The following is a 26,143-nucleotide window of genomic DNA, read 5'->3' on the forward strand; positions in this document are numbered from 1 at the left end:
TTCAAACACATGATATTTCTACTGGTCACACACTACTGGTCACATGATATCTACTGGTCACATGATATCTCTACAGGTCACACGCTATCGACCGGTCACACGATGTCTACTGTCATATTGAACTTCAGGAAGACAAAAATGTTGACATTGTTAGGCATAGAGCCTGTAATTTTACAACTTGATATTGTTTCATACATGCTGTACTGACTGTGTGTGTGTGTGTGTGTGTGTCAGGATCTCGGGTGGAGAGCTTTTTGAGCGGATCATTGATGAGGACTTTGAGCTGACAGAGAGAGAGGTGATTAAATACATGCTGCAGATCATTGACGGCGTCAGCTTCATCCACAAGCAGGGCATCGTCCACCTCGACCTGAAGCCTGAAAACATTATGTGTGTCAACAAGAACGGCAGCAAGATCAAACTCATCGACTTCGGCCTGGCCAGACGGCTAGGTAGGCAATAACACGTCTGAACTGTCTGTCAGTAGCTCAGACTCTGGTCAGGTGTATGTAAAACCTGTCTTCACAGTATGGGACCAGATAGGTGTTGATAGTGTCCAGCGCCAGGGGCGATGGCAGTGAAAACATGTCATTTGCAGTATTTCACCAGACATAAAGGAAAGAGAAGAACCATTATCTGTTGCTGTGTGGATAAACAAACCTCACGTGACAAGAAGATGCTGACATGAAGCTCTTTTAGATCCATTATGCCCCTTCTCCACTACATGGTACCGGCTCAGCTCGACTTCTCCACTACATGGTACCGGCTCAGCTCGACTCGACTGGCAGTGTCCTTTTCCATCACCGTAACAGGACCCCTCAGTGTAGCTGGTTTGCATTGATTTTGGTACCCGCTGCAGTTTTTTTGGAACCTTGACAAAGGTGGTACCAGAAAAGTGGTAACAGTTAGCAAAATGCCGGTACTTTGCAGTAATGGGAAGCGAAACAGTTGAGTGGAGTTGAGCCCGGTACCATGTAGTGGAAAAGGGGCATTAGATCTGACTTATAAAAACGTCACTACTGTGTATAGTACAACTACAGGTATATGTATGTATATGTAACTGTGTGTACCCCCTCAGAGAACGCGGGGACTCTGAAGGTGTTGTTCGGGACTCCAGAGTTTGTGGCTCCTGAAGTGATCAACTATGAGGCCATCAGTTATCCTACTGACATGTGGAGCATAGGAGTCATCTGTTACATCCTGTGAGGAGCTCGGCTGTTAACTCACTCTACTGCAGCTTGTTCTACTTTAACTGAGTTCAATTTAGCTTAGTACAGTTCACTTTAGTTGGACTTGTTCATCTTAGTTTGAGCATTTAGTCTACGCATAATTCACTGAGGTTTGGTTCTTATAGTTTAGCTTATGGTTATGGTGACATGACTTACAGAAGGCTGACCTCTCGTGTCCCTGTTTTCCTCCTAGTGTGAGTGGTCTGTCCCCCTTCATGGGCGATAATGATAATGAGACTCTGTCCAACGTGACCTCAGCCACCTGGGACTTTGAAGATGAGGCCTTCGATGAGATCTCAGACAACGCCAAGGACTTCATCACCAACCTGCTGAAGAAGGACATGAGGTATGGGGGGTTGGATGGATGGATTTATGAACAGATGGATGGAGGGTGAAAGATGGATTATGGATAGGTTGGAGAATGAATGACAGATAAATGATGGGGTGATGATAGACTGGTGACTAAATGAACATGGAGATGATGTAATAAGATCTGTTCTGTTGTTATTACTACTACTACTATTGCTACTACTACTATTGCTACTACTACTACTACTACTTCTGCTATTACTACTACTACTATTACTACAACAACTCCTACTACTTCTGCTATTACTACTATTACTACAACTACTACTATTACTACTAAGACAACTACTACTACTGCTACTACTGTTACTACTACTACTGCTATTACTACTACTACTACTCCTACTACTTCTGCTATTACTACTACTACTACAACTACTACTATTACTACTAAGACAACTACTACTACTGCTACTACTGTTACTACTACTACTGCTATTACTACTACTACTACTCCTACTACTTCTGCTATTACTACTACTACTACTATTACTACAACTACTGCTATTACTACTACTATTACTATTACTACAATTGCTACTATTACTACTACTAAGACGACTACTACTACTCCTACTGCTACTACTACTAACTACTATTACCACTACTACTACTACTCCTGCTACTATTACTACTACTACTACTTCATTCTTGAATGAAGAAAAAACTTAAAACTGAAAAGTTTTCTTTTCCAGACTTCCTCGATCTATACATGGTCTTTAAGTATGGTAGTTGTGCTGAAGTGGCACTGTGTGTGTCTCTCTCTCTCTCTCTCTCTCTCTCCTCTCTCTCTCTCTCTCTCTCTCTCTCTCTCTCTCTCTCTCTGTCTCTGTCTCTCTCTCTCTCAGGGCCAGGCTGACCTGTGCCCAGTGTTATGAACACACCTGGTTGAAGCAGGACACCAACACCATGAAGGCAAAGAAACTGTCCAAGGAGAGGATGAAGAAGTACATCCTGCGCAGGAAGTGGCAGGTAAAGATGGACACACCGCTACACTCAAGTAAAGACTGTCATAAGTACTGCAAGCCCCGGCAACAGTACAACCCATTCACCTCTCTGAACACCCACACTGAAGTACCACGTGAAGTACCAGGAGCAGACATTTTAAATTGCTGCTATAGGGCATTTCTACATTCACAAATGGATTATGGGTATAAGAAAAAAAGTCATAATATATTTATGTTTCACTCCCTTCAACATTTCTAATCAATAATGCTTGATTTATGATTCAATAATAACTGATTTATGATTCAATAATGACTGATTTATGATTCACTTCTCAAATTCTCACTGACCTCTAAATATGTCAGCATTTCTACAGTTCTCCAGTAATAACTCAAAAAGATTATAATAGATTCATAGATATGATGTTACATATCATATCTACTACTACTACTGCTACTACTACTGTGACTACTACTGCTGCTGCTACTGCTGCTGCTACTACTGTGACTACTACTACTACTGCTGCTACTACTACTGCTGCTGCTGCTGCTGCTGCTACTACTGTGACTACTACTACTACTGCTGCTACTACTGTGACTACTACTACTGTGACTGCTGCTGCTACTACTACTGCTGCTGCTGCTGCTGCTGCTGCTACTGTGACTACTACTACTGTGACTACTACTACTGTGACTACTACTACTGTGACTGCTGCTGCTACTACTGCTGCTGCTGCTGCTGCTGCTACTGTGACTACTACTGTGACTACTACTACTGTGACTACTACTGCTGCTGCTGCTGCTGCTGCTACTACTGTGACTACTACTGCTGCTGCTACTACTGTGACTACTACTGCTGCTGCTACTACTACTGCTGCTGCTGCTACTACTGTGACTACTACTACTGTGACTACTACTACTGTGACTACTACTACTGCTGCTGCTGCTGCTGCTACTACTGTGACTACTACTGCTGCTGCTACTACTGTGACTACTACTGCTGCTGCTACTACTACTGCTGCTACTACTGTGACTACTAATACTACTACTACTGTGACTACTACTGCTGCTGCTACTACTACTGCTGCTACTACTGTGACTACTAATACTACTACTACTGCTGCTACTACTGTGACTACTACTACTGTGACTACTACTGCTGCTGCTACTACTACTGCTGCTGCTACTACTACTGCTGCTACTACTGTGACTACTACTACTACTGCTGCTGCTGCTACTACTGTGACTACTACTACTGTGACTACTACTGCTGCTGCTACTACTGCTGCTGCTGCTGCTGCTGCTGCTACTACTGCTGCTACTACTGTGACTACTACTACTACTGCTGCTGCTGCTACTACTACTACTGCTGCTGCTACTACTGTGACTACTACTACTGTGACTACTACTACTGCTGCTGCTGCTGCTGCTGCTGCTACTACTGCTGCTACTACTGTGACTACTACTACTGTGACTACTACTACTACTGCTGCTGCTACTACTGTGACTACTACTACTGTGACTACTACTACTGCTGCTGCTGCTGCTACTACTGCTGCTACTACTGTGACTACTACTACTACTGCTGCTGCTGCTACTACTACTACTACTATACTACTTCTGCTGCTACTACTACCACTGTTACTACTACTACTACTGCTACTACTGCTGCTACTGTTATCAGCTACTCCCGTTAGGGGGCACCCCAGCGGAGCATCCGTCTCCATCTCTTCCTGTCCTCTGCGTCTTCCTCTGTCACACCAGCCACCTGCATGTCCGCCCTCACCACATCCATAAACCTCCTCTTTGGCCTTCCTCTTCTCCTCTTCCCTGGCAGCTCCATATTCAGCATCCTTCTCCCAATATACCCAGCATCTCTCCTCCACACATGTCCACACCATCTCAATCTTGTCTCTCTTGCTTTGTCTCCAAACCGTCCAACCTGAGCTGTCCCTCTAACATACTCCTTCCTAATCCTGTCCTTCTTCGTTACTCCCAGTGAAAATCTTATCATCTTCATCTCTGCCACCTCCAGCTCCACCTCCTGTCTTTTCATCAGTGCCACTGTCTCCAAACCATACAACATAGCTGGTCTCACAACCATCTTGTAAACCTTCCCTTTAACTCTTGCTGTTACCCTTCTGTCACAAATCACTCCTCACACTCTTCTCCACCCGCTCCACCCTGCCTGCACTCTCTTCTTCACCTCTCTTCTGCACTCCCCGTTACTTTGGACAGTTGACCCCAAGTATTTAAACTCATACACCTTCGTCACTTCTACTCCTTGCATCCTCATCATTCCACTGTCCTCCCTCTCATTCACGCATAGGTATTCCATCTTGCTCCTACTGACTTTCATTCCTGTTCTCTCCAGTGCATACCTCCACCTCTCCAGGCTCTCCTCCACCTGCACCCTACTCTCACTACAGATCACGATGTCATCCACAGACATCCTAGTCCATGGAGACTCCTGCCTGATCTTGTCCATCAACCTGTCCATCAATCCCTCTTGTCAGTCCTGTCTCCACCTTGAACCCATCTGTCATTCCTCCCCCACACCTCACCACTGTCACATTTCCTTCATATATATACCTACACCTACCCGCTCAGCCTCACAGGTGGTCTCCACCCACCACTTCACTGTTCTGAGTATATGATATCTCTGGGTATAACGGTACTGTATCCACTGACGTAGTTTTGCAATAAATAGTGCGTGGACGGCTTGCACACCACAGCTCCATCACACAGCCCAATCACACAGCTCCATCACACAACTCCATCACACAACTCCCATCACACAGCCCCATCACACAGCCGCATCACACAACTCCATCACACAGCTCCATCACACAACTCCATCACACAGCCCCATCACACAGCTCCATCACACCGCCCCATCACACAACTCCATCACACAGTTCCATCACACAACTCCATCACACAACTCCATCACACTGCTCCATCACACAACTCCATCACACAGCCCCATCACACAGCTCCATCACACAACTCCATCACACAGCCCCATCACACAACTCCATCACACAACTCCCATCACACAGCCCCATCACACAGCCGCATCACACAACTCCATCACACAGCTCCATCACACAACTCCATCACACAGCCCCATCACACAGCTCCATCACACCGCCCCATCACACAACTCCATCACACAGTTCCATCACACAACTCCATCACACAACTCCATCACACTGCTCCATCACACAACTCCATCACACAGCCCCATCACACAGCTCCATCACACAACTCCATCACACAGCCCCATCACACAGCTCCATCACACAACTCCATCACACAGCCCCATCACACAACTCCATCACACAGCCTCTGTGCATAAGAGGAAGAACACAGCGGTGTGTATCTTCACGCTACCCTGGCCACGGCCGTACTGATGATAACCCGGTCTGCTCCATCTGCTGGTCTGCTGCTGTAGCTGCAGAAGTTCTCCTGCAGGGCCCCCAGTTTCCACGGAGAGGGCAGATCGCCCCCTTCAGTTTTATTTCTGTAGCGGCAGGGTCCTCACACGACGGATGGAGCAGTGAGGATCTTAGCTGCTGGGAGAAGACACATGGAACCTGCTGTTCAATGCCGGACAACCAGGAAAAGAAACTTTTTTCCAGACCCTTAGTTTATTAGTCGGTCTCATGTGAGAGAAGTGTCGTGAGTTAGTTATCCAGATACACACTGTGACTCGTGTGGGACGTGCTACACAGGCCCGGTTTTTCGTTTAATTTTTCATTTGTTTGAATCTTCCTTGTTACTTGGAGAAAGAAGTACTGCTGGTTGAATCATTTGCTATTCGGTTGTGCACACTGACCCACACAGAGGACCCACACCATCAGCCTCTGTTGTGTCTCCACTGCTTCCTTTTGTGTTGTGTCTTTGTTCACGAAACGACTCGGGGAGATTGTGCCTTCTCTTTTTCTCTAACTGCCCTCTTTGCTGCACACAGACGTTCTCACGAACCTCCTGCTATCGTTGTGTGCAACCCCCCCCCCCCCCACACACACACACACACACACAAAGTCTGGGTAGTGTAGCAGTCTATTCCGTTGCCTACCAACACGGGGATTGCCGGTTCGAATCCCCGTGTTACCTCCGGCTTGGTCGGGCGTCCCTACAGACACAATTGGCCGGTGGGAAGTCGGATGTGGGTATGTGTCCTGGTCGCTGCACTAGCGCCTCCTCTGGTCGGTCAGGGCATCTGTTTGGGGGGGCGGGGACTGGGGGGAATAGCGTGATCCTCCCACACACTACGTCCCCCTGGTGAAACTCCTCACTGTCAGGTGAAAAGAAGCGGCTGGTGACTCCACATGTATGGGAGGAGGCATGTGGTAGTCTGCAGCCCTCCCCGGATCAGCAGAGGGGGTGGAGCAGAGACCGGGACGGCTCGGAAGAGTGGGGTAATTGGCCGGGTACAATTGGGGAGAAAAAGGAGGGGGGAAAAACACACAGACACACACATATGTACTCTGCGTCTGACACACACCATCCTCACAAGTAGTCCCTCCTGCACACCTGGTCCATCCTGGCACGCCAGCAGTACTGGTTAACAGATGTGTGGAAGTGATGTGATAACTCTGTTGTAGCCTCACATGTTTTATAGTCACATGACCTCTCTAACACGTCTCCCCCTCACGCGCCAGTGTGTTCCTCATCCAAGATGGCGGCTGAGGGTTCGGTCCCTAACTGTGTCTTTGTATTTGGACAGAAAACGGGCCATGCGGTGCGAGCCATCGGCAGACTGTCCTCCATGGCCATGCTGGCTGGAGTCAGCGCCAAGAAGGGGTCGCCCACTGAGGGTCAGTCTGACACTGTCCTTTACCACCACCCTTTACCACCACCCACCATCCTATACCACCACCTACCATCCTTTACCACCACTCACCACCCATCCCATCAGCAAGAGCTCACACAGCATGTCTGAATGCTAACATACTGCTGTGTGTGTGTGTGTGTGTGTGTGTGTGTGTGTGTGTGTGTGTGTGTGTGTGTGTGTGTGTGTAGAGGATAACCAGTTCCTGGAGTGTTTGGAGTACGAACAGAAGACAGAGTGTAAACCTTCTTTCAGCTCCGTCATCAAAGACGTGGAGGTGGTGGAGGGCAGTGCTGCTCGCTTTGACTGCAAGATAGAGGGTAGGACACACACACACACACACATTTAATGTAATTAAATCCGCTCTCATTCAGTAGTTAAGTACATTCTACAGAAGGTTTTTTAACTGAGGTGTGTTGTCCAGAGTACACACACCACTTGGAAGTATTTAACGTTAAAGGTATTGTCCAGAGTACACACACCACTTGAAGTATTTCAGTACATGTGCTGAAACTGCTTTCATTTCATTGTGTTCTGGTGTGTATTTGACATTTGGTACATTGTGATTTCAAGTTCAGCTTTACTGTCGTCTGTATTTAGAATACAATAACACTGTTGTGCTCTGGCTCTCTCTGCCTCAACACAAAGACACAAGAACACACACTATGTAGACATGGATCCATACATTATATACACGCTATAGAAAAATACACGGTAACACAACAGTGTCAGGTGCATATGGGTGCATCAGCTGTTCAGCAGCCTGACTGCCTGTGGAAAGAAACTTTTACTGGGACAGGTGGTGTGTTACTGATGGGTGGTGTGTGGTGTGATGCTCCGGTGGTGTTTTTCTATGGAAGCAGTGAGAACAGAACATGAGCGGGGTGGCTGGTGTCCTCAGTGATGTTTGGGCTTTACTTTTGCAGCAAGTGGTGTAAATATTATGAAGTTGTGGTAGTTCCATGCCAGTGATTTTGCTGCTGTCTATGCAGTCCTTTGCAGCAGTCTGCAGTCCTGAGCAGTCAGGTTACTGGTTTGGCAACCTGACTGCTCAGGACCTGTGCCTGTCAACACACTCCATGGTACTGAGAAAAAAGTTCATAAGAACTTTGGTACTCATACCAAAACTCTTGAGATCCCTCAGAAAATACAGTCTCTGCTGGGCCTTCTTCAGGATGCAGTTGGTGTTGAGAGACCATGTGAGGGTGTCTGTGATGTGTAAACCTAGAATCTAAAACTGTCCACAATTTCAACAGATGACCCACTGATGGAAATAGGAATATGATTGTCTCAGATCTTTCTAAAGTCAACAGTGATTCCTTTTGTCTTATTGACATGTAGAGAGAGGTTGTTGTCATGGCACCATGTGGTTAAATCTTCCACATCCTTCCTATAGGCCCTCTCATTACTGTTGCTTATTAGTCCAATCACTGTGGTGTCATCTAAAAATTTAATGATGCTGTTGTCACATTTGGCAACACAGTTGTGTGTAAACAGACTACAATAAGGGACTGAGACAGCAGCCCTGAGGTGTGCCGCTTCTAAGAACTAACGTGAATGAGCATGTTTTACCTATTCTCATAATCTGGGGCCTGCCTGTAAGGAAATCAAACAGCCAATTCCCGGATCTGAATCATCTCACCTACTGATCATCCAATCTCTTCCTTTACAAACTCCTTTCTCTCTTCCCCATTCTCCTATTCCCTAAGGTGCCCTGTCCATTTCTGATCTGTGTGCATTAAAGACACCCTTTTCCTTTACTCTTCAGTCCATCCTGTCCTAAAAGAGTAGTTCGTTATTGGTACACACTTCTTCTAACATGCACATCTAGTAAAACTTTAAAACTTGAGTAAAAACTATAGAAAATATAACTTCAGCTGTATAATAAACTCATGATGGAACAACAGTGAAAACAGAGACTGAAGCTCCATGTATTCTTTGACACAGAAAACCATTAACCAGACTTCATCATGAAACTGTCGTTGAATGTATCTTTAATCTAGAGCATGATTCTCAAACCGGGGGTCAGGACTGCCGAGGGGGTCGTGAGATAATTTCCAGGGGTTGCCAGATGATTGTGGAGAAAACAAGTACGAAACCGCCGAGACCCATGATGCACCTGATGCACTCTCTTTAATTGCTGTGCCATCACAGTATAAAAGGTGGTGCGCTCTGCGCTGGCCCTCAGTATACTTCAGCACATGCAGTACTACACATCTGTGCGTTCAGCAGATAGTAATAGTCATTCTTCATATCAGGATAAGCATGAAAAATCATTGCAGGCTTTGAATTCTACAGAAATCGAACATAAATAATTGTCACCTTTAAAAACATCCAGTTTACTGTCATGTGGTTCACCTGAAGACGTACATCAACAATAACAGATTCTGTGCAAATAACAGCGACACATTTTAAGCTTCAGCTTATTAAGAGAACCCTGGGATCCAGAGGTCTTGGTGGCTGTTGTGCATGGAGGAACAGTTGTTGAAGAAATGGAAGGACCGAGAGGAAAACAGCAGACTAACAGCAGGTGCAGTCCAGAACAACAAGGTTAATATATAGTTGATATATAAAGATTAGTGTTTAGTAGGGCGCTCTTGCGCGTGAGTGAGTGACCACAATTTGCCAGGCAGAGCGCTCGGCGGCAGCTCTGCGGCACCATGGGAAAAATAAAACAACTACATTTTAGACTGGGGAATGGTTTTGAAATTATCTATACCAGTGATATAATTTGCCTTAGAATAGATTTTATTGAGTGTGTTTGTGAGAGTCAAAGTGTGTGTGCACATGATAGGACATTATTTTAATAAATCTAGAAACACTAATTAAAGCCAAAATTGAATTAGTTGTTGTTCTGTGTGTGAACAAAGCAGCGGTGTTCCTGTGTGAGTTTGGTAGCGTTCATGTGTCATATTACAGTAACCCCTGCAGACGGTTTATCATCAATCAGTGTGTTTGCATCGGGGTGGTGTGAGTTAAATGCCCCAATGCTATGGGACATTTAACCAATTCTGGGTTAATGACTCAAAAAGGTTGAGAACTACTGATCTAGAGAATGTTCTAACAGAGATTCATCCTTTCAGAAGCACTTAAGGTTGTTTAATGTCGAGCTGTCATTTATTCTTTATTTATTTTGAGATGTCTATTGTTCCGCGGACATCATGTGTACTTGTGTTTTGTGGGCTTGGAGAAGGCTTACGACCATGTACCCCAGGGCACTCTGTGGGGAGTACTGCGGGAGTATGGGGTACCGGGGCAGTTGCTACAAGCCATCCGGTCCTGGTATAACCAAAGTGAGAGCTGTGTCTGCATTCTCAGCACAAAGTCAAACACGTTTTCGGTGGGTGTTGGACTCCACCAAGGTTGTCCCTTGTCTCCGATTCTGTTTGTGATATTCATGGACAGGATCTCAAGGCGCAGCCAAGGTGAGGAGTGAGTCCGTTTTGGGACCCTCAGAATTGCATCTCTGCTCTTCGCAGATGATGTGGTTTTGTTGGCTTCATCAGAACGCGACCTTCAGCGCGCACTGCGGCGGTTTGCAGCTGAGTGTGAAATGGTCGGGATGAGAGTCAGCACCTCCAAGTCTGAAGCCATGGTTCTCTACTGGGAAATGGTGGATTGCTCCCTCCGGGTTGGGGATGAGTTGTTGCCTCAAGTGAAGGAGTTCAAGTATCTCGGGGTCTTGGATGGAGCAGGAGATTGACAGGTGGATTGGTGCAGCATCAGCAGTAATGCAGACGTTGTACCGGACCGTTGTGGTGAAGAGGGAGCTGAGCCGGCAGACAAAGCTCTCAATTTACCAGTCAGTCTTCGTTCCAACCCTCACCTATGGTCATGAGCTTTGGGTAGTGACCGAAAGGGTGAGATCGTGGATCCAAGCGGCTGAAATTAGTTTCCTCTGTAGGGTGTCTGGGCTCAGCCTTAGAGATAGGGTGAGGAGCTCGGACATCCGGAGGGAGCTCGGAGTAGAGCTGCTGCTCCTTTGTGTTGAAAGGAGCCAGTTGAGGTGGTTTGGGCATCTGATCAGGATGCCTCCTGGGCCCCTTCGTTTGGAGGTTTTCCGGGCACGTCCAACTGGGAGGAGTCCCCGGGGTAGACCCAGAACTCGCTGGAGGGACTACATGTCCAATCTGGCCTGGGAACACCTTGGGATTCCCCAGGAGGAGCTGGAGGGCGTTGCTGGGGAGAGGGACGTCTGGAGTGCCCTACTTAGCTTGCTGCAACCACGACCCGACCCCGGAGAAACGGCTGAAGATGAATGAATGAACGAATTTTGAGATGTAGTTTCATCTTTTTAAATGATGACGATCTCATGTCCAGACTCTTCGGTTCAACCAATAAGAATACAAAACCCTGCCCCCTTTATCTGTCCATCTTGCAGGTTACCCAGACCCGGAGGTGGTCTGGTATAAAGATGACCAGCCAATCAAAGAGACCCGACACTTCCAGATCGACTATGACGAGGACGGGAACTGTAGTCTGGTTATATCTGAGGTCAGATCTGTTTCCTCGCCTGCTGCTGGTCCGATCACGTCTTCAGTACAGACTCACCTATTTGATCATATTTGGTCTTTATTCACACCATTTAGGTTGGATTTTTATTTCCTGGCTAGCCAGAAATCTGTAATTTTTCCCAAGATGTTGTCCTTATGATGTTACTGATCATATTTTGTTTTTATTCATATCTTTTCTCTTCTAGTTTAAGCCGCAAATTTGTTACCTTTCTTCATTCTCTCTCATCTTGATCTTATCTGACAGAGAATATTCCAATATTACATGAAAAACAACCGTATGCTTTGAATATGTAATGGGTTAGTGTCTGTATGAGAATTACACTTGGAAGACCTGGGCTACTTCATAGTGTAGCTTCATCTTTGACCACTAAGGCGCGGGTGCAGTGTTGTAACAGGGCTGAACCACATCGGGCGTTGTCAGGGTCACATTAGCTATGACTGTTTACTCTGATTTGATGTCCATCAAGGTGTTTTCTGTATAATTTTCTGCAATTTTGACAAAATATTGCAGTATATAAGCATTTTTAGTATCATAATATATCACAATACATTGAACTGGGATGCTTGTATGGTGATATGAGTCATACACAGCCTACTGCCAGCTGTGTTTTAGATAAACCGTCTTCAGAATTCTAACAGTTGTTCTTAGTAACTTTATTTAGTCTTATCATCACCCTATTTAACTCATCATTCATTTCTTCATTTTGCTGATCTGTTTTTATGTGTATTTATTGATCTATTCATACTAATACATCCTTCCATCATGGCCTTCAGGTGTCTGGGGACGATGATGCGAAATACACCGTGAAGGCAGTCAACAGTTTGGGGGAGGCCACCTGCACTGCTGAGCTCCTGGTTGAGGTGATGGCTGGAGAGGAAGAGGAGGAAGAGGAGTAGAGATGAGCTATGAAGAGGAGAAATCTGGTGTTGAGTCTTCTGTGGTGCAGATCTGATGTCTCCATTGCTGGCTGACCAGAGATCAGTTTCTGTGGATTTTGTCTCTGTTCAGACAGAGATGAATACTGTGGATCTGCACCACAAAGAGTTAATAGGTCAGACTGTCACTCCTGATTCTAACACTGCTATTTTCTGATAACTTGTGTTGCTTGTTTTATACTGCTAGCTGTACCAGATGGGTGGACATCATGACAGTCCCAGCAGTGTCAGGTAACATGTCAACTACAGAAAAGTGTGTTAAATAGTCTCGTAAATACTTTACCGTGGTTGTCTAAACTGTTTGCTGCTCGTTGCGTCGGTCTGTGATGACTCCACTCGTCTGGGAGCTCCAGTTGGTTAAAACAAAGATTGTATGTGTCATAGATAGTTTTTGGCCTTGGTCTGCTCCCAGTGTTGGTCCAGGTGTAGAAAGGAGTGGATGGAGTGGCAATTAGAGGAGGAACACGGGGAGCAGGAGGAGATGACGGAGATGACCAGAGACTTATATTTACTGAGCTGTGTCATCGACACATCAGCACCGATGTAACGCTCAGCTAGCACCTGCTCTGAGACGAGACATTTAAATGAGAGAGGAAATACATCAGATATAAATATGGGTTAATTACCACACTTGCTGCTGCGGTTGACATTAGCATTCACCCCTAATGCTAGCTAGTGACAGCGCATTAACTGCTGTGATGTAGATAATACTTACCAGACATGAACTTAAGTTGTCTTAACCGAACCTTCCCTTCTTCTCAGCGAGCCCTCTTCTGATTTCCCCCTCCGACAGACACAACTTAAGCTGCTTCACTACAGGATTTAAATGTGGACTGCCACCAAATGTGAGCCTTAATTTCAGGTCAGGTCTCCTGTTGGGAGTCATGATCACCCTTAGAGGGCCCAGCGCTGTCAGCACATGGCTCTAGCTCTTCCTCGTGATGGTGATATGATGGTAGTAATAATGATGACAAACATCATGGTGACAAATCATTATGATTTTAAGGTGCCTCAGTGATGAAGGTTGTCCTTCCATCTGATGTGTTCAGCTGAGAATCTTTGTGTTTGGGCACTTCCTGTCGTTTTCTTAATTTGCTCACAGTTTGAGCCAATCAGGGCTGAGCCTCCAAAACCCTCTTACTGCTAAAATGCTCTGTGCCTTAAAAATACTTTAAATTCTCATCTGGTTCTTTTCTTAACCGGGCGCTTGTCACTGAACAAGGGAAAATAAATCTGTATTTTTTACTACTTTGTGTACGGCTGTTTGAAACAGACGGTCAAAAGCTCAGCTGCTAGCTTACAGACAGCAGTACCACTTCATGGCGTTGTGCCATTTGTCGCCCCATGCCCACTCTGGTAATGTCGACAAAGTTAGTTTCTACGGGACACGGGCCCAAGGTTGTTCAGTCTGTTGGGACGTTCACTGTAACACACTACAACAAATGTGACGTCCACATAGTTGCGTTATCGATGGATGTTCATCACAAACAGTTCCTCAGTCTCCGTTTTTAAAGTCATCTTGTCTGTCCCTTCATCACAACATCAACAGTTTTCAGCACATACATCTTCATTTCAGAACAGGAGGTGGATGTGCAGCAAACTGCTTCCATTATGGTGCAAGTGGAACAGTTTTAACCAGGGTAGACCTCATTAATGTAGACCTCATTACTGCAGCTCAGTCATCGCCAGCCTCGTGCAGATCAGTGCAACTAAAACACAGAACCTTTTACTCACACTTGCAGTCTTTATTCCAGTTGTGTGAAGGTTTCCGTTTGCGTCTTATCAGTCAGACTTATGCGACTTGGCAGGGCTTTTGGGTAGGATTGTGCTGTGCTTGTGTATCAGAAGCTGCCTGGTGGTTAACCTCACCTCACCTAGGTCGTCCGTCAGGACGCCCCTATAGGGTTTCGGTTGCACATGTTTGTTTAAAGCATGGGGGCGCTACTCCACATGCAGTTCTATGGTTCTCCGCTAACGGGAGATTTTGTGTCTGATTGTCAAGATGTGTTGATCTGCAAAGCCACGATGTCCCCCGGTCCATAACATCAGTCTATGGATGAATGCACCTAGGACCACTGCTACCCATAGGAATAGCAGGATTTATTACCGAGGTTTACTCCTCTAGAGCTGCCGTGTTCTCCTCTGTTGTCCCGTGACAACGGTAACAGGATTACCGCGAGGAGGGTGTGGCTCTTCACCACGCACGGACGGTCATTCATCATGGAGAGGCGATATTTTGCGCTTCACATAATGCTGGGGTGTATGGAGACCAGTCTAGGACGCCACGAAAGGCCATCTAGGAAAGTCCTACTCCTGTACTTAACTACAGTGGTTAATCAGCAGCGTTTCAAACACAAAATGAGAAAGTTGATGCCTTACGGCCTCGGGGACCTTCAGGGTCACACACAACCAAAGGGAAATAGACGGTGAGGGCAGATCCATGTACAGAAACAGTTTGAACAAGGCACGTCCGCAATAATGACAAACTTTTGTGATGTTGTTAGCTTTCCCTGGTGAAAGACTTAAAATTAAACCGTTCTGTTAGCTTAGCATCTGGTTTTATAAGCAGCAACAGATGCGACCCATAAAACTCATCCACAAGCTAATTATTACACCGTCACTTCAGTCCAGGCAGCCGGAGCACTTTTTCTTTCAGTGTGGGAAAGGGACGGATAGTGCCTCCTATTGGCCACATCTGTTCCTGAAAAAAAAACTCCCTAACGTTCATATGAAATATTTGCTGCAAAAACAAGGACTGCAGTGTATGAATATGTAAATTGGGCTCTGACAGACGTGACTCTAAAGGAAGGTGTTTTTCTACATGTAATTGGACTCTGGTCATGTTTATTCTAGATGATTTTCTCTAGGATTCAAGTGGACACTTGAGACAATGTGTCCTCTTGAATCTGTCCGGCTGGATGTGAAGGAGTTTGTGAGACGAATAGACTCGACTGAAAATAACTTCCTTATTTTCTTCCATGTTTGCTATTAAATTAATTTCACTGCACCAACAAGAATTATTTTTACGAGCTAATTAGCATGAAAACTCTCCTTGTAGCAGCTTTGATCTCGACCCATATGGAGATGAGGAAACAAGAGAAACCTGACTTCAGTGAAAGTCATGTGACTGTGAGGTGTCATCAGAGAGGCTGGTTGGTCGGATGTTGATGTTGACGTCATTCGTATCTTCTAATATTTGCCACATTCCAGCTGTTTGTGCTTTTTGCTGAGTTTTTCAGGTTGATCAATGATTTTATGCGTTAAACCAAACTAAACTTAAAAACCAAAGTTCTAAAGTCACGGGTGTGTGTTTGTGTGTGAGCTCATCAGCATTATGCTTCTTTTAGATGTACCAGGCCCTGTTTGGTTGATGTTTTTCAGATTGTTTTATTTTGAGACTTATTTAAGCACAGATTCATTATTATTGTTATTATATCATTTAGGCATCCATCTTCTTCTTCCAGATCATCTGGCAGCACTTAATTCTCACCACATGACAATTCCCCAATGCTGAAAACAGTCAGTGAACTGTCACCGAGATTGATTTGTTTTTGTTGTATGTAGATTATATATCTCTAATTTTTATAAATATATATCAGTTTGACAAAGTGCAGATGACATGTATGGAGATTGCTACAGATGTAGTTACTCACGGTTAATAAATAAATTTCTAACACAGAATAAAGCACCCGATGTTGTGTAAGGGATTATTATGGGGTTGGATGTGTGGGAGAGTTTCTGTGGGATATCATTAGAGTCCCATTCAACGTGAATGAGACCATCTGATATTAATATGGACAGGACTCTAAAGGATGATTTTGAAGTTGTCAGAAGAAACACTGCCGGTAAAATGTTAAATGTGTGTTTTAAAAGAGGAACCAAGTAAGCTTATACTCAAAAACTATTATAAAGGTGCAAGACAAAAATTGCAAAACTAGAATGAAGGAGTAAGGTCTACACACTAAATTCTTCCCAAAATCTAATTTATTGGCAACGTTTCAATCAGTTAGATCTTCTTCAGGCAAACATGAGTGGGTAAAACAGGCATTAGTTGTAGAGGCAGTAATCAGGCTAAATAATTATCACCTGCCAGTCAGCAGGGAGAACAATCACAAGATGGAGGTCACAAGAATGCATACAGTCATTCTGAAGATAGACAGAAGATCAGAAGGAACAAGCTGATAGCCAGAACAGTACCTTTATGTGACAGAGTGCCAAGTGTGTAAATGTCAAAAGCCTCTCTCCAGAGAAGAATGTTATCAATGTCAACCCCTCGTGTAGGTACAGACACATGTTTGATACCGATGTATCTCAGAGTGGATAGAAAATGTTTTAATGTGTTGAAATGGACCCCTACTGGACTTTTTTGATTGTTTAGTCTTATGTTGCTCTTGTGTTCAGCAGTGCAAGTTTTTAGACAACGCTGACTCTTTCCTATGTCGTCATCGGCAGTCACTCGAACAAATATGACTCCCCTCTCCATTGGGCTGTTGTTACTTGTGGGTCTTCAGATGGTTCTAGAGGCTGATCTGCGATCCACATATTGGTGCAGAGTGCACAGGGGAAAGTGGTGGTTGAGCCTTTTTTTCTCTCTTCTCGTGATGCTGTCACTATTTCTCTACAGCACAGTGGAGTTCCATTTCATGATGTGCAGCTCCTTCCTGCACAGATTCTTCCAGGAGCGCCTAGCCAGTGCAATGTGTTCCCGGTTGCTCGATGTGATGTCGAATTTCTTCAGACTGGTCTTGATATTGTCCTTGAAACACTTGTTTTGCCCACCAGGAGCTCACTGACCTTCCTTCTGCTGGGAGTACAGGATCTGTTTGGGGAGACATGTGTTGGACATGCGAATGACATGGCCTGTCCATCGGAGGTGGTGCTGCATTATTGTGGTAGTGATGCTAGTTATGTTGACTTCTAGAACGCTGATGTTGGTACATCTGTCCTTCCAGCTGATCCTGAGGATCTTTCCTAAGGATCTTTGGTGGTATTGTTCCACGGCTCTCAGGTGCCTGTTGTATTTAGTCCATGACTCTGCTCCATACAGCAGGGCAGTGAGAACAACAGCTCTGTAGACCAGGAGTTTTGATTGGGCCTTTAGGTCTCAGTCTTCAAAGAATGTTTTCCTGAGTCTAGCGTAAGCACCACTGGCACAACTCAGGCGATGGTTGACCTTAGAGTCGATGTCAGCTTTTGAGGAGAGAAGGCTGCCGAGGTAGGGGAAGTGATCAGCGTTTTCAAGAATTTTGTTGTCCATTTCTATGGTGGGCTGGGTAGATGGCTGGTTGGGTGGAGGTTGATATAGGACTTGGGTTTCCTTGAAGTTTAATGCTAGAGTCAGGGCTCTGTATGCCTTGGTAAGGGCATTCAGAATGTCCTGGAGGACTTCTGCTGAGTGTGCTGTGATGGCGCTGTCGTCTTTATGCTGAAGCTGCATGATGGTGGTGTTACAGACTTTGCTCTTGGTCTGGAACCTATTAAGGTTGAAGAGCCTGCCATCAGTTCTGTATAGGATTGGGATCACCCATGGCAGCTCTTCACCAATAGGTTGATTATGGCAGCAAAAAGATGGCAAACAGGGTGGGTGCGATGATGCATCCCTTGTTTAATCCCTGTTTCCACAGTGAAGGGCTCTGACTCAGAGCTGCTGTTGCTGAGCGCTGTTGCTGAGCACTGTAACTGGCATGCCATGTGGTAGAAGCCTCAATATTGGCGCCCGGGTAGCGTAGCGGTCTATTCCGTTGCCTACCAACGCGGGATCGCCGGGTCGAATCCCCGTGTTACCTCCGGCTTGGTCGGGCGTCCCTACAGACACAATTGGCCGTGTCTGCGGGTGGGAAGTCGGATGTGGGTATGTGTCCTGGTCGCTGCACTGGCGCCTCCTCTGGTCGGTCGGGGCGCCCCCGGATCGGCGGAGAGGAGGTGGAGCAGCGAACGGGACGGCTCAAGAGGAGCTGGGTTATTGGCCGGATACAAATTGAGGAGAAAATTGGAGAAAAAAAAAGGGGGGGGGGGAACTTTAAAAAAAAAAAGAAGCCTCAATATTCTGATGTATTTGTCAGGGCAGCCATATCTTGATAGTATGCCCCACAGAGCTTGGCGGTCTACTGAGTCAAAGGCCGTCAAAGACACTATCGTGTCTGCTGTACCTCTAGATGGGCGGAAGCAACACTGAGATTCTGAGAGTACTTCCTCAGCCAGTGGTAGCAGTTGGTTTGTGAGGATGCAAGCGAGGACTCTGCCTGTTGTTGACAGGAGTGAGATGCCCCTGTAATTTCCACATTCCACCTTGTCCCTTTTCTTGAATATGGCCACTACTGGAGCATAACTGAGCTCTGAGGTAAGTTCTTCTTTTTCTCAGACCTTGAGGTGGAGGGCATGGATGTGGTGCAGGAACGCTGGTACACCTTCCTTTTAAGATCTCAGCTGGGATCCCATCTGGACTGGCAGCGCAGTTGTTTTTAAGATTCCTGATGGCATCTTGAGCCTCTGTCATGATGGAAGGTTCCCCAATGTCTGCTCTGATGGGACTCTGGGGGAATGTGGCTGGCAATGTCTGGTTCAGCTGTGCTGTTGCAGTTGAGTTCCTGGAAGTGTTCCTTTCATGGGGCATTAATGGACCCATTGTCCTTCAACAGCTCCTGCCCGTCCTTTGAGCGCAGGGGGTTTAAGCCGCAGTTGCTTGGATCAAAGATGGCCTTAGTAGCACTGAAAAGGCCTTTGGTGTCACCCGAGTCTGCCAGTCGTGAGATTTCCAGAGCCTCTTCTGTCCACCAAGAGTTCTTAAGCTCCCTCACCCATCTCTGGACGTCCGCCTTGGCTCTGGAGTGAGCCACTCTTTTAGCCTTGCAGGTTACAACATCATGGAGCGGATGACGTGATGATCTATCCAGCGGTCCTCTGCATCGATCATGTGATGTTCTTGTGATGTTCACATCACAGCGGTCACTGGTTCGTACGATGACATAGTCAAGCAGATGCCACTGATTTGTTTTTCTGGCAAAATGAGAGTGTTAGTGATGGTGAGATCATATTGAGCACATTTGCTAAGAAGCATGAACTCCATTAGAGTTGATGTTCCCGATGCCTTCCTTTCCCATAGTGCCCTTCCAGAGGTGTTGATCCCGGCCAACCCTGGCGTGGAAGTCTCCTAGGAGAATAATCTTATCCTCCTTGGGGATTCTTGACAGTGTCTCATCTAAGCAGTCGTAGAAGGTCTCTTCTACTTCCACTTCAGAGTATACAGGAGGGGCATAGGCACTCACAACTGTTGCCATCTGGTTGTTGGCAAGCACCAGACAGATGGTCATGAGATGCTCATTGATCCCCACAGGAAGTTCAGACAGGTGGCTGATGATCTGGTTCCTGATGGCAAATCCAACGCCATGGGTCCTGGATTCATCAGCAGCTTTTCCTTTCCAGAAGAAAGTGTAGCCATCCTTCTCCTCCTTCAGTAGTCCTTTTTCTGCCCATCTGGTTTCAGAAAGGGCAGCTGTGTCAATCCGGCATCTCTTCAGTTCTCTAGTGATGATTGTGGTTCTTCTCCCCGGTCTGTCACTGGTTGCACTATCCATCAGTGTGCGCACATTGCAGGCTCCAAAGTTCATGTTTCTGTTTCTGATCGCATGTGGTGATCCCTCTGGACACAGTAATCCAGTCAGGAGGTTTGAGGCAGGCATTTTTTGGGGCACCTTTTCCAGCCCCTTCCCCAGGTGGGCTGAGCAGAGTGGATCCTAAAGAGGGCTGCTCAGTCGTGGGTGCAGCTTCCGAAAGGCTCTTTGTACCTCGTTCCAGGAGCCCAGTGACTGAATCTAGCACCCACCACCCGATGGTGCAGCTCATTACTAGCGGCTTCCAGATCTCCCAATCCTGCCCCCGTCGCCACTTGCTGGTCGCCATGGCACTTAATCTGGGATGTTAGAGTGGATTCCCTTTATGGAGGACGCCTGTGCTTGACATTATTTGAGACTGGTGCACAGACAGCCACCACACGGTCCTTGACAGATCTAGGTCAGGATCCAGTGGCATGGAGTCCAAGACAACTGGGGGCCCATTTCTGCTGCAGCCTTCATCCGCCTTCCCAGCCGTTGTGATGCGTCCCTAAAGTCAGCCATCGTCCTCCACCTGTTCCACCGTTGAGGTCTTAGTTGGATTGCTCTTTGTCAGGGACCTCCCCCGTGACCTTACCACCATGGGTGACCCTACCAGGAGCATAGCTCCAGATGGCATTGCTCTTGGGATCACAGGGCCATGCATGCTTCTCCACCACAAGGTGACAATCCATGGAGAGATTTCCAATGTAGGCAAGGCCACATGGGCATTTGATCATATGAATAATATTTTTGGTATTGCAAGTAATGACACCTTTTACTCTGAACTGTTAATCAGAATGGGGGTGACTAAAAAAAAAAGAGGCATTTCCAGGGGAAATTACATTGTACGCACCTGTAATTGCCATCAGGAACGAACAGATGAGAGAACATGTGTGGGTCATATAAAGGTACTGTTATGGTTATCAGCTTGTTCCTTCTGATCTCCTGTCCTTCAGAATGACTGTGCAATTTTGTGATTTCCATTTTGTGGTGATTGTTCTCCCTGCTGACCAGCAGGTGATAATTATTTGGCCTGATTACTGCCTCTGTAACCAATGCCCGTTTTACTCATATTTGCCTGAGGAAGATCTAACTGATCGAAAATAAATCGATTTTGGGAAGAATTTATTGTGTAGACCTTACTCCTTTATTCCAGATGTGTGTTTTAAAACATACTGCTGGTTTCGAACGTCCACTACAAATGTGTCAGCCAGGCATGGTCCCACGATGTTTTTAGAGGGCTGAATATGAATGGTTTCCTTTACCTTGGTCTGGATGGGAAAAGTGAATGTGACGTCTGAAGATCTGTGGCTTCAGAGATTTTTTTCCCATAGCTCCAAATTTACTTCACTTCCAGGTAACAGGACTTAGAACGAGCGCTCCGTCAGCAGTTGACCTCTAAGCAGCTGTTTGGGCAGAGTGTGCTGTTGGTTTTGAGTTAGAAGATGGAACCGTCTGCTGCATTTCTTGGCTGAGTTACGGTAATGTAAGTGCAGCATCATCTTCAAACCTGGCTTCATGTACATCTTCAAACTCAAAATACACAGCACTGGCTGTTGCCATACTGAATTCCAACTGGTTTCACCCAGCTAAACATTTTACTCCACTGGCGGGACTGCAGACCTTTGGTATCATGAGCATACCTTCAAAAATGCAACAGCTGATTTGAAAACGGGTAAAAAAAAAAGTGGAGTTTTGTTTTACTCCTCATACGTTCTGCCTATGGTGAGCTCATGGGACTCCATCTCAGAGTAATAGGCTTATATGGAGATGGGGTCACGTGGTATGTTTAAGCCATTTGCACAAGTAATGTTCATAATCTTCAAATCCAGACCTTATCTGCTCATCTGATAGACATACCATCTGTGACCTCTGACATCTGACTTGATTTCATGTGGAAGAAAAGACTGTAGGAAAATGACAGACAACAGGAGTTCTGGGAAAGTTTTACTCTGGTAAAAGCTGATTTTCGAGAACAGGGGTGGGCAATCTTATCCAAAAAGGGCCGTGTGGGTGAAGGTTTTTGTTCCAACCAAGCAGTTACACACCTGATCCCACTAATCAACCAGAAGAGTCTTTGCTGAGGAACTTGATTAGGAGACACAGGTGTGTAACTGCTTGGTTGGAACAAAAACCTGCACCCACACCAGCACTTTCTGGATAAGACTGCACAGCCCAGTTCTAGAATGAAATCCAACCTTTCAAAATGTATACACACGGTGAGGAACCAAGAACAAATATGAAGGTTTAGTTAGGCCGTCTGTCACTTCTTCAAGAGGAAAACCTGAAAAAACGTTAATGAACTCACCCGAGAACAACTGCTCTGTCCTCATTACCACAGTCATAACCCCTCTGACCCCTCCACATCCCCAGACCGCAAACACACCGGGCATTAGTCCACCGAGCTACCCTGACAGCGAGCTACCCTGGCTGTTGCCCCTTGAGGAAGGGCCCTGCAGTGTCATCAAACCCAGATGCTCATTAAAGATTCACTCAGGGATTTATTTCACTGTCCAACTGATGTCAAGACACCGACGAGCTCTGTCCTCCTCAGGACCACGGAGGGAAAAAGTTAAAGGCATTTCCTCAGTGACATTCCTAATCAAATCATTTGTAAATATTCCTCAGTGGTTCTGAAAAGCCTGACGTTAAGATGCAAACTAAACCTAGTCCACATGTGTACAGGTATGTTCGAACACGCAGCTTTTTCTTTGCTTTCTGGCCTTGCGTCCACGCAGACTGCGTTTTAGCTCGCTGAAAAGGGAACTTTTGGAAGACTCCTTCCAGGGTGGAGAGTTTCAGGAACTCGTTTTCAGTGTTGAGGTGTAGACAGGGGAAACAGAGTTTTTGGCTTTTTTTCTCTTTCTTCAGGCATCTGGTTCGCCAACATGGCTTTAGAGTTAGGGACATATCGCCACCTGTTGGTTTGGCATGCTCCTGACAGCGCGCTCGTTGTGTTGAGTAGCATGTGGCTTTGCGTTTTTATTTGGATGGAGATTTGTTTTCAGCAGTGTTTGTGTGGACAGGATTTTTGTTTGGAACGAAGGAAGAAACCCCCGTTTTCAGAAGGACCCGTGTCCGTGTGGACTCGGCATAAGACTGCTGGAGTTTCTCCCCCACCTGTTTTAACAGTTTTGGGTTTAGTGGCTTTTTAAAGCATCCTGTATCTTACAGCCTCAAGCTGAATCTCATCTCATCTTTAGCTGTTGCTCAAATGTTTTAAATGAAACGATGATGGTGTTAGGGTTAATACTCCTGCCTGTGCCCCTGAGCAAAGCAATGGAAAGGAGATAGTTTATAATTTTTAAAGATTTAACGATATCTTTGAATTTTGACCAGTAGGGGCGAGTGGGGTAAGATGAGCCAGTTTTGGAAAGAAGAAGTGGAGCTGGTCCCCGCGTGCTGCAGCTGCCACTGCTCCTCTAGGACGGTTCCATGCAAAGACACATTCACACTGAGAACACAATGACGACAGAAAGTGGCTTTCTTTTTCATTCAGGAGAAAATGTCCAATCATTAAAAATGAAGATGCTGGTTTTGCTCACATGAATACAAGATAACTGCTGCGACAAGAAACAACATGAATAGAGAAAACAAAACATTTTTCTCAGGTGCAGTGGAGCTGTGTTACCCAGGATTCAATGCAAGATGAGTCTGCACCAGTTTTCCCCCCAGCTTTTTTCCTGGGGACCCACTTTTCAAAAATGACAGACCATCACAACCCAGTTCACAGTAGGCCTCATCTACAAATCTATATCTTATCTACAAATCTATATCTTATCTATGAATCTATATCTTATTTATGAATCTATATCTTATCTATAAATCTATATCTTATCAAATCAAATCAATTTTATTTGTATAGCCCAATATCACAAATTACAAATTTGCCTCAGTGGGCTTAACAGCAACACAACATCCTGTCCTTAGACCCTCTAATCGGATAAGGAACAACTCCCTAAAACTAAACCCTTTAACAGGGAGAAAAAATAGGAAGAAACCTCAGGGAGAGCAACAGAGGAGGGATCTCTCTCCCAAGACGGACAGCGTGCAATGGATCTTGTGTTCACGCAATTTACGTAATACAACATTGAAAGAGGATAACAGAATTATAATGGACAGAACATGATGCACAGGATGCCAAGCAGTGTCCTCATGCCAACGGAGCAGTCCAGGACCCAAGCCACGCGACCACTATCATCATGTAATACAAGAAAAACTTATGTGAGGAGAGGAAGAGCAGGCAGCATCCAAATGACGACCACCATCACCACGGAGACCTGGGAGGAGAACCGACTGCACATGCATGCAAGAAAGACTCACATGACACCATTCAAACACAGAAAAAGAGAAAGGAGAAGACATCATTCAGAGAGAGAGAAAAGACATGTTAGAGAAGAGACCAGTTTGCAATAGTCATTAGTCATAATCAATTAAGTCATAAATTAGTCATAATCTATACTCGATAATCTCGTCGGCAGAACAGTGGTTGGTAAATTCACTGAGACAGAAACCGACCCGCCATCAGGTTGTGAAGCACTCAACTTAAAGGCAACTAATTGTAAACTAAGGCAAAAAGATGAGTTTTAAGTTTGGATTTAAAAGACTCAACAGACTCTGGTTGTCTGATGGCAGCAGGCAGGTTATTCTACAACAATGGAGCCCGATAGGAAAAGGCCCTGCTGCCACCAGCTGACTTCTTTTTAACTTTGGGTACACACAGGAGCCCTGTATTTTGAGAACGAAGAGCTGGAGATGGCATGTAAGGTTTAAGGAGATCAGACAGGTAGGATGGAACAAGCCCATTTAGGATTTTATAAGTCAGCAGAAGCACCTTGTATTCTTATCTAACATGGATAGGAAGCCAATGAAGGGAGGCAAGAATTGGTGTAATGTGGCCAAATTTCCGAGTTTTAGTTAGGATTCTAGCAGCAGCATTCTGAACCATCTGAAGACTTTTAGTACTAGAATGTGGCAGACCTGAGAACAGAACATTACAGTAATCAAGTCTGGATGAAACAAATGCATGTATTAGAATCTCTGCATCAGCCATGGAGAGAAAAGACTGAATTTTAGCTATGCTACGTAAGTGAAAAAGGCAGTCTTGGTGATTTCTTTAATGTGCTTATCAAAGGAAAGGCCGGGATCAAACGTAACACCAAGAATTTTGGCTGCCACACTTTGTGAAACCACAGAGTTGTCGATTGTTATCATTACTTGATCAAATTGGTGTCTGTGTCTAGCAGGGCCAATGACCAGCATCTCGGTGTTACCTGAATTTAAAAGCAGAAAGTTAAGTGACATCCAGTTTTTCACAGTAGCCAAGCAGGCCTCTAAGTTAGTGATTTGAGTATGATCATCAGCCCTTATAGGCACATACAACTGAGTATCATCAGCATAGCAATGGAAATTTATTCCGTAACTGCGTATAATTTGGCCAAGAGGTGTAATGTAAAGAGAGAAAAGTAGAGGGCCAAGTACTGAGCCCTGAGGCACACCATATTTAATGTCAGAGAATTTTGATATAATATTACTATAGTAGACACAATGTGTTCTTCCAGATAAGTAGGACTTAAGCCAAGAGAGAGCTAAGCCAGAGACACCAAAATTACAATTTAATCTATCTAAAAGTATACAGTGATCAATGGTGTCAAAGGCTGCACTGAGGTCCAGTAGTAGAAGCACAGAAGTGGAATCAGAGTCGATAGCCAGTAGAAGA

The 26,143-nt window shown here is 45.5% G+C and overlaps 1 protein-coding gene across 1 annotated transcript in view; it reads left to right on the forward strand.

The window, feature by feature from the left end:
• The window catches only part of LOC130120433 (myosin light chain kinase, smooth muscle-like), a 224,614-nt gene extending 208,094 nt beyond the window's left edge, over window positions 1–16,520 (forward strand). The window contains exons 30-37 of the mRNA XM_056288969.1: window positions 235–452; window positions 1,079–1,202; window positions 1,423–1,575; window positions 2,447–2,570; window positions 7,278–7,368; window positions 7,574–7,702; window positions 11,764–11,876; window positions 12,671–16,520. Coding sequence (XP_056144944.1) covers window positions 235–452; window positions 1,079–1,202; window positions 1,423–1,575; window positions 2,447–2,570; window positions 7,278–7,368; window positions 7,574–7,702; window positions 11,764–11,876; window positions 12,671–12,793 — 1,075 coding nt within the window. The 3' untranslated portion in view covers window positions 12,794–16,520. The remainder of the gene's footprint in view (window positions 1–234; window positions 453–1,078; window positions 1,203–1,422; window positions 1,576–2,446; window positions 2,571–7,277; window positions 7,369–7,573; window positions 7,703–11,763; window positions 11,877–12,670) is intronic.
• The last annotated feature ends 9,623 nt before the right edge of the window (window positions 16,521–26,143 follow it).

This window comes from Lampris incognitus, chromosome 11, assembly GCF_029633865.1.
Source record: "Lampris incognitus isolate fLamInc1 chromosome 11, fLamInc1.hap2, whole genome shotgun sequence".
Lineage (NCBI taxonomy): Eukaryota > Metazoa > Chordata > Actinopteri > Lampriformes > Lampridae > Lampris > Lampris incognitus.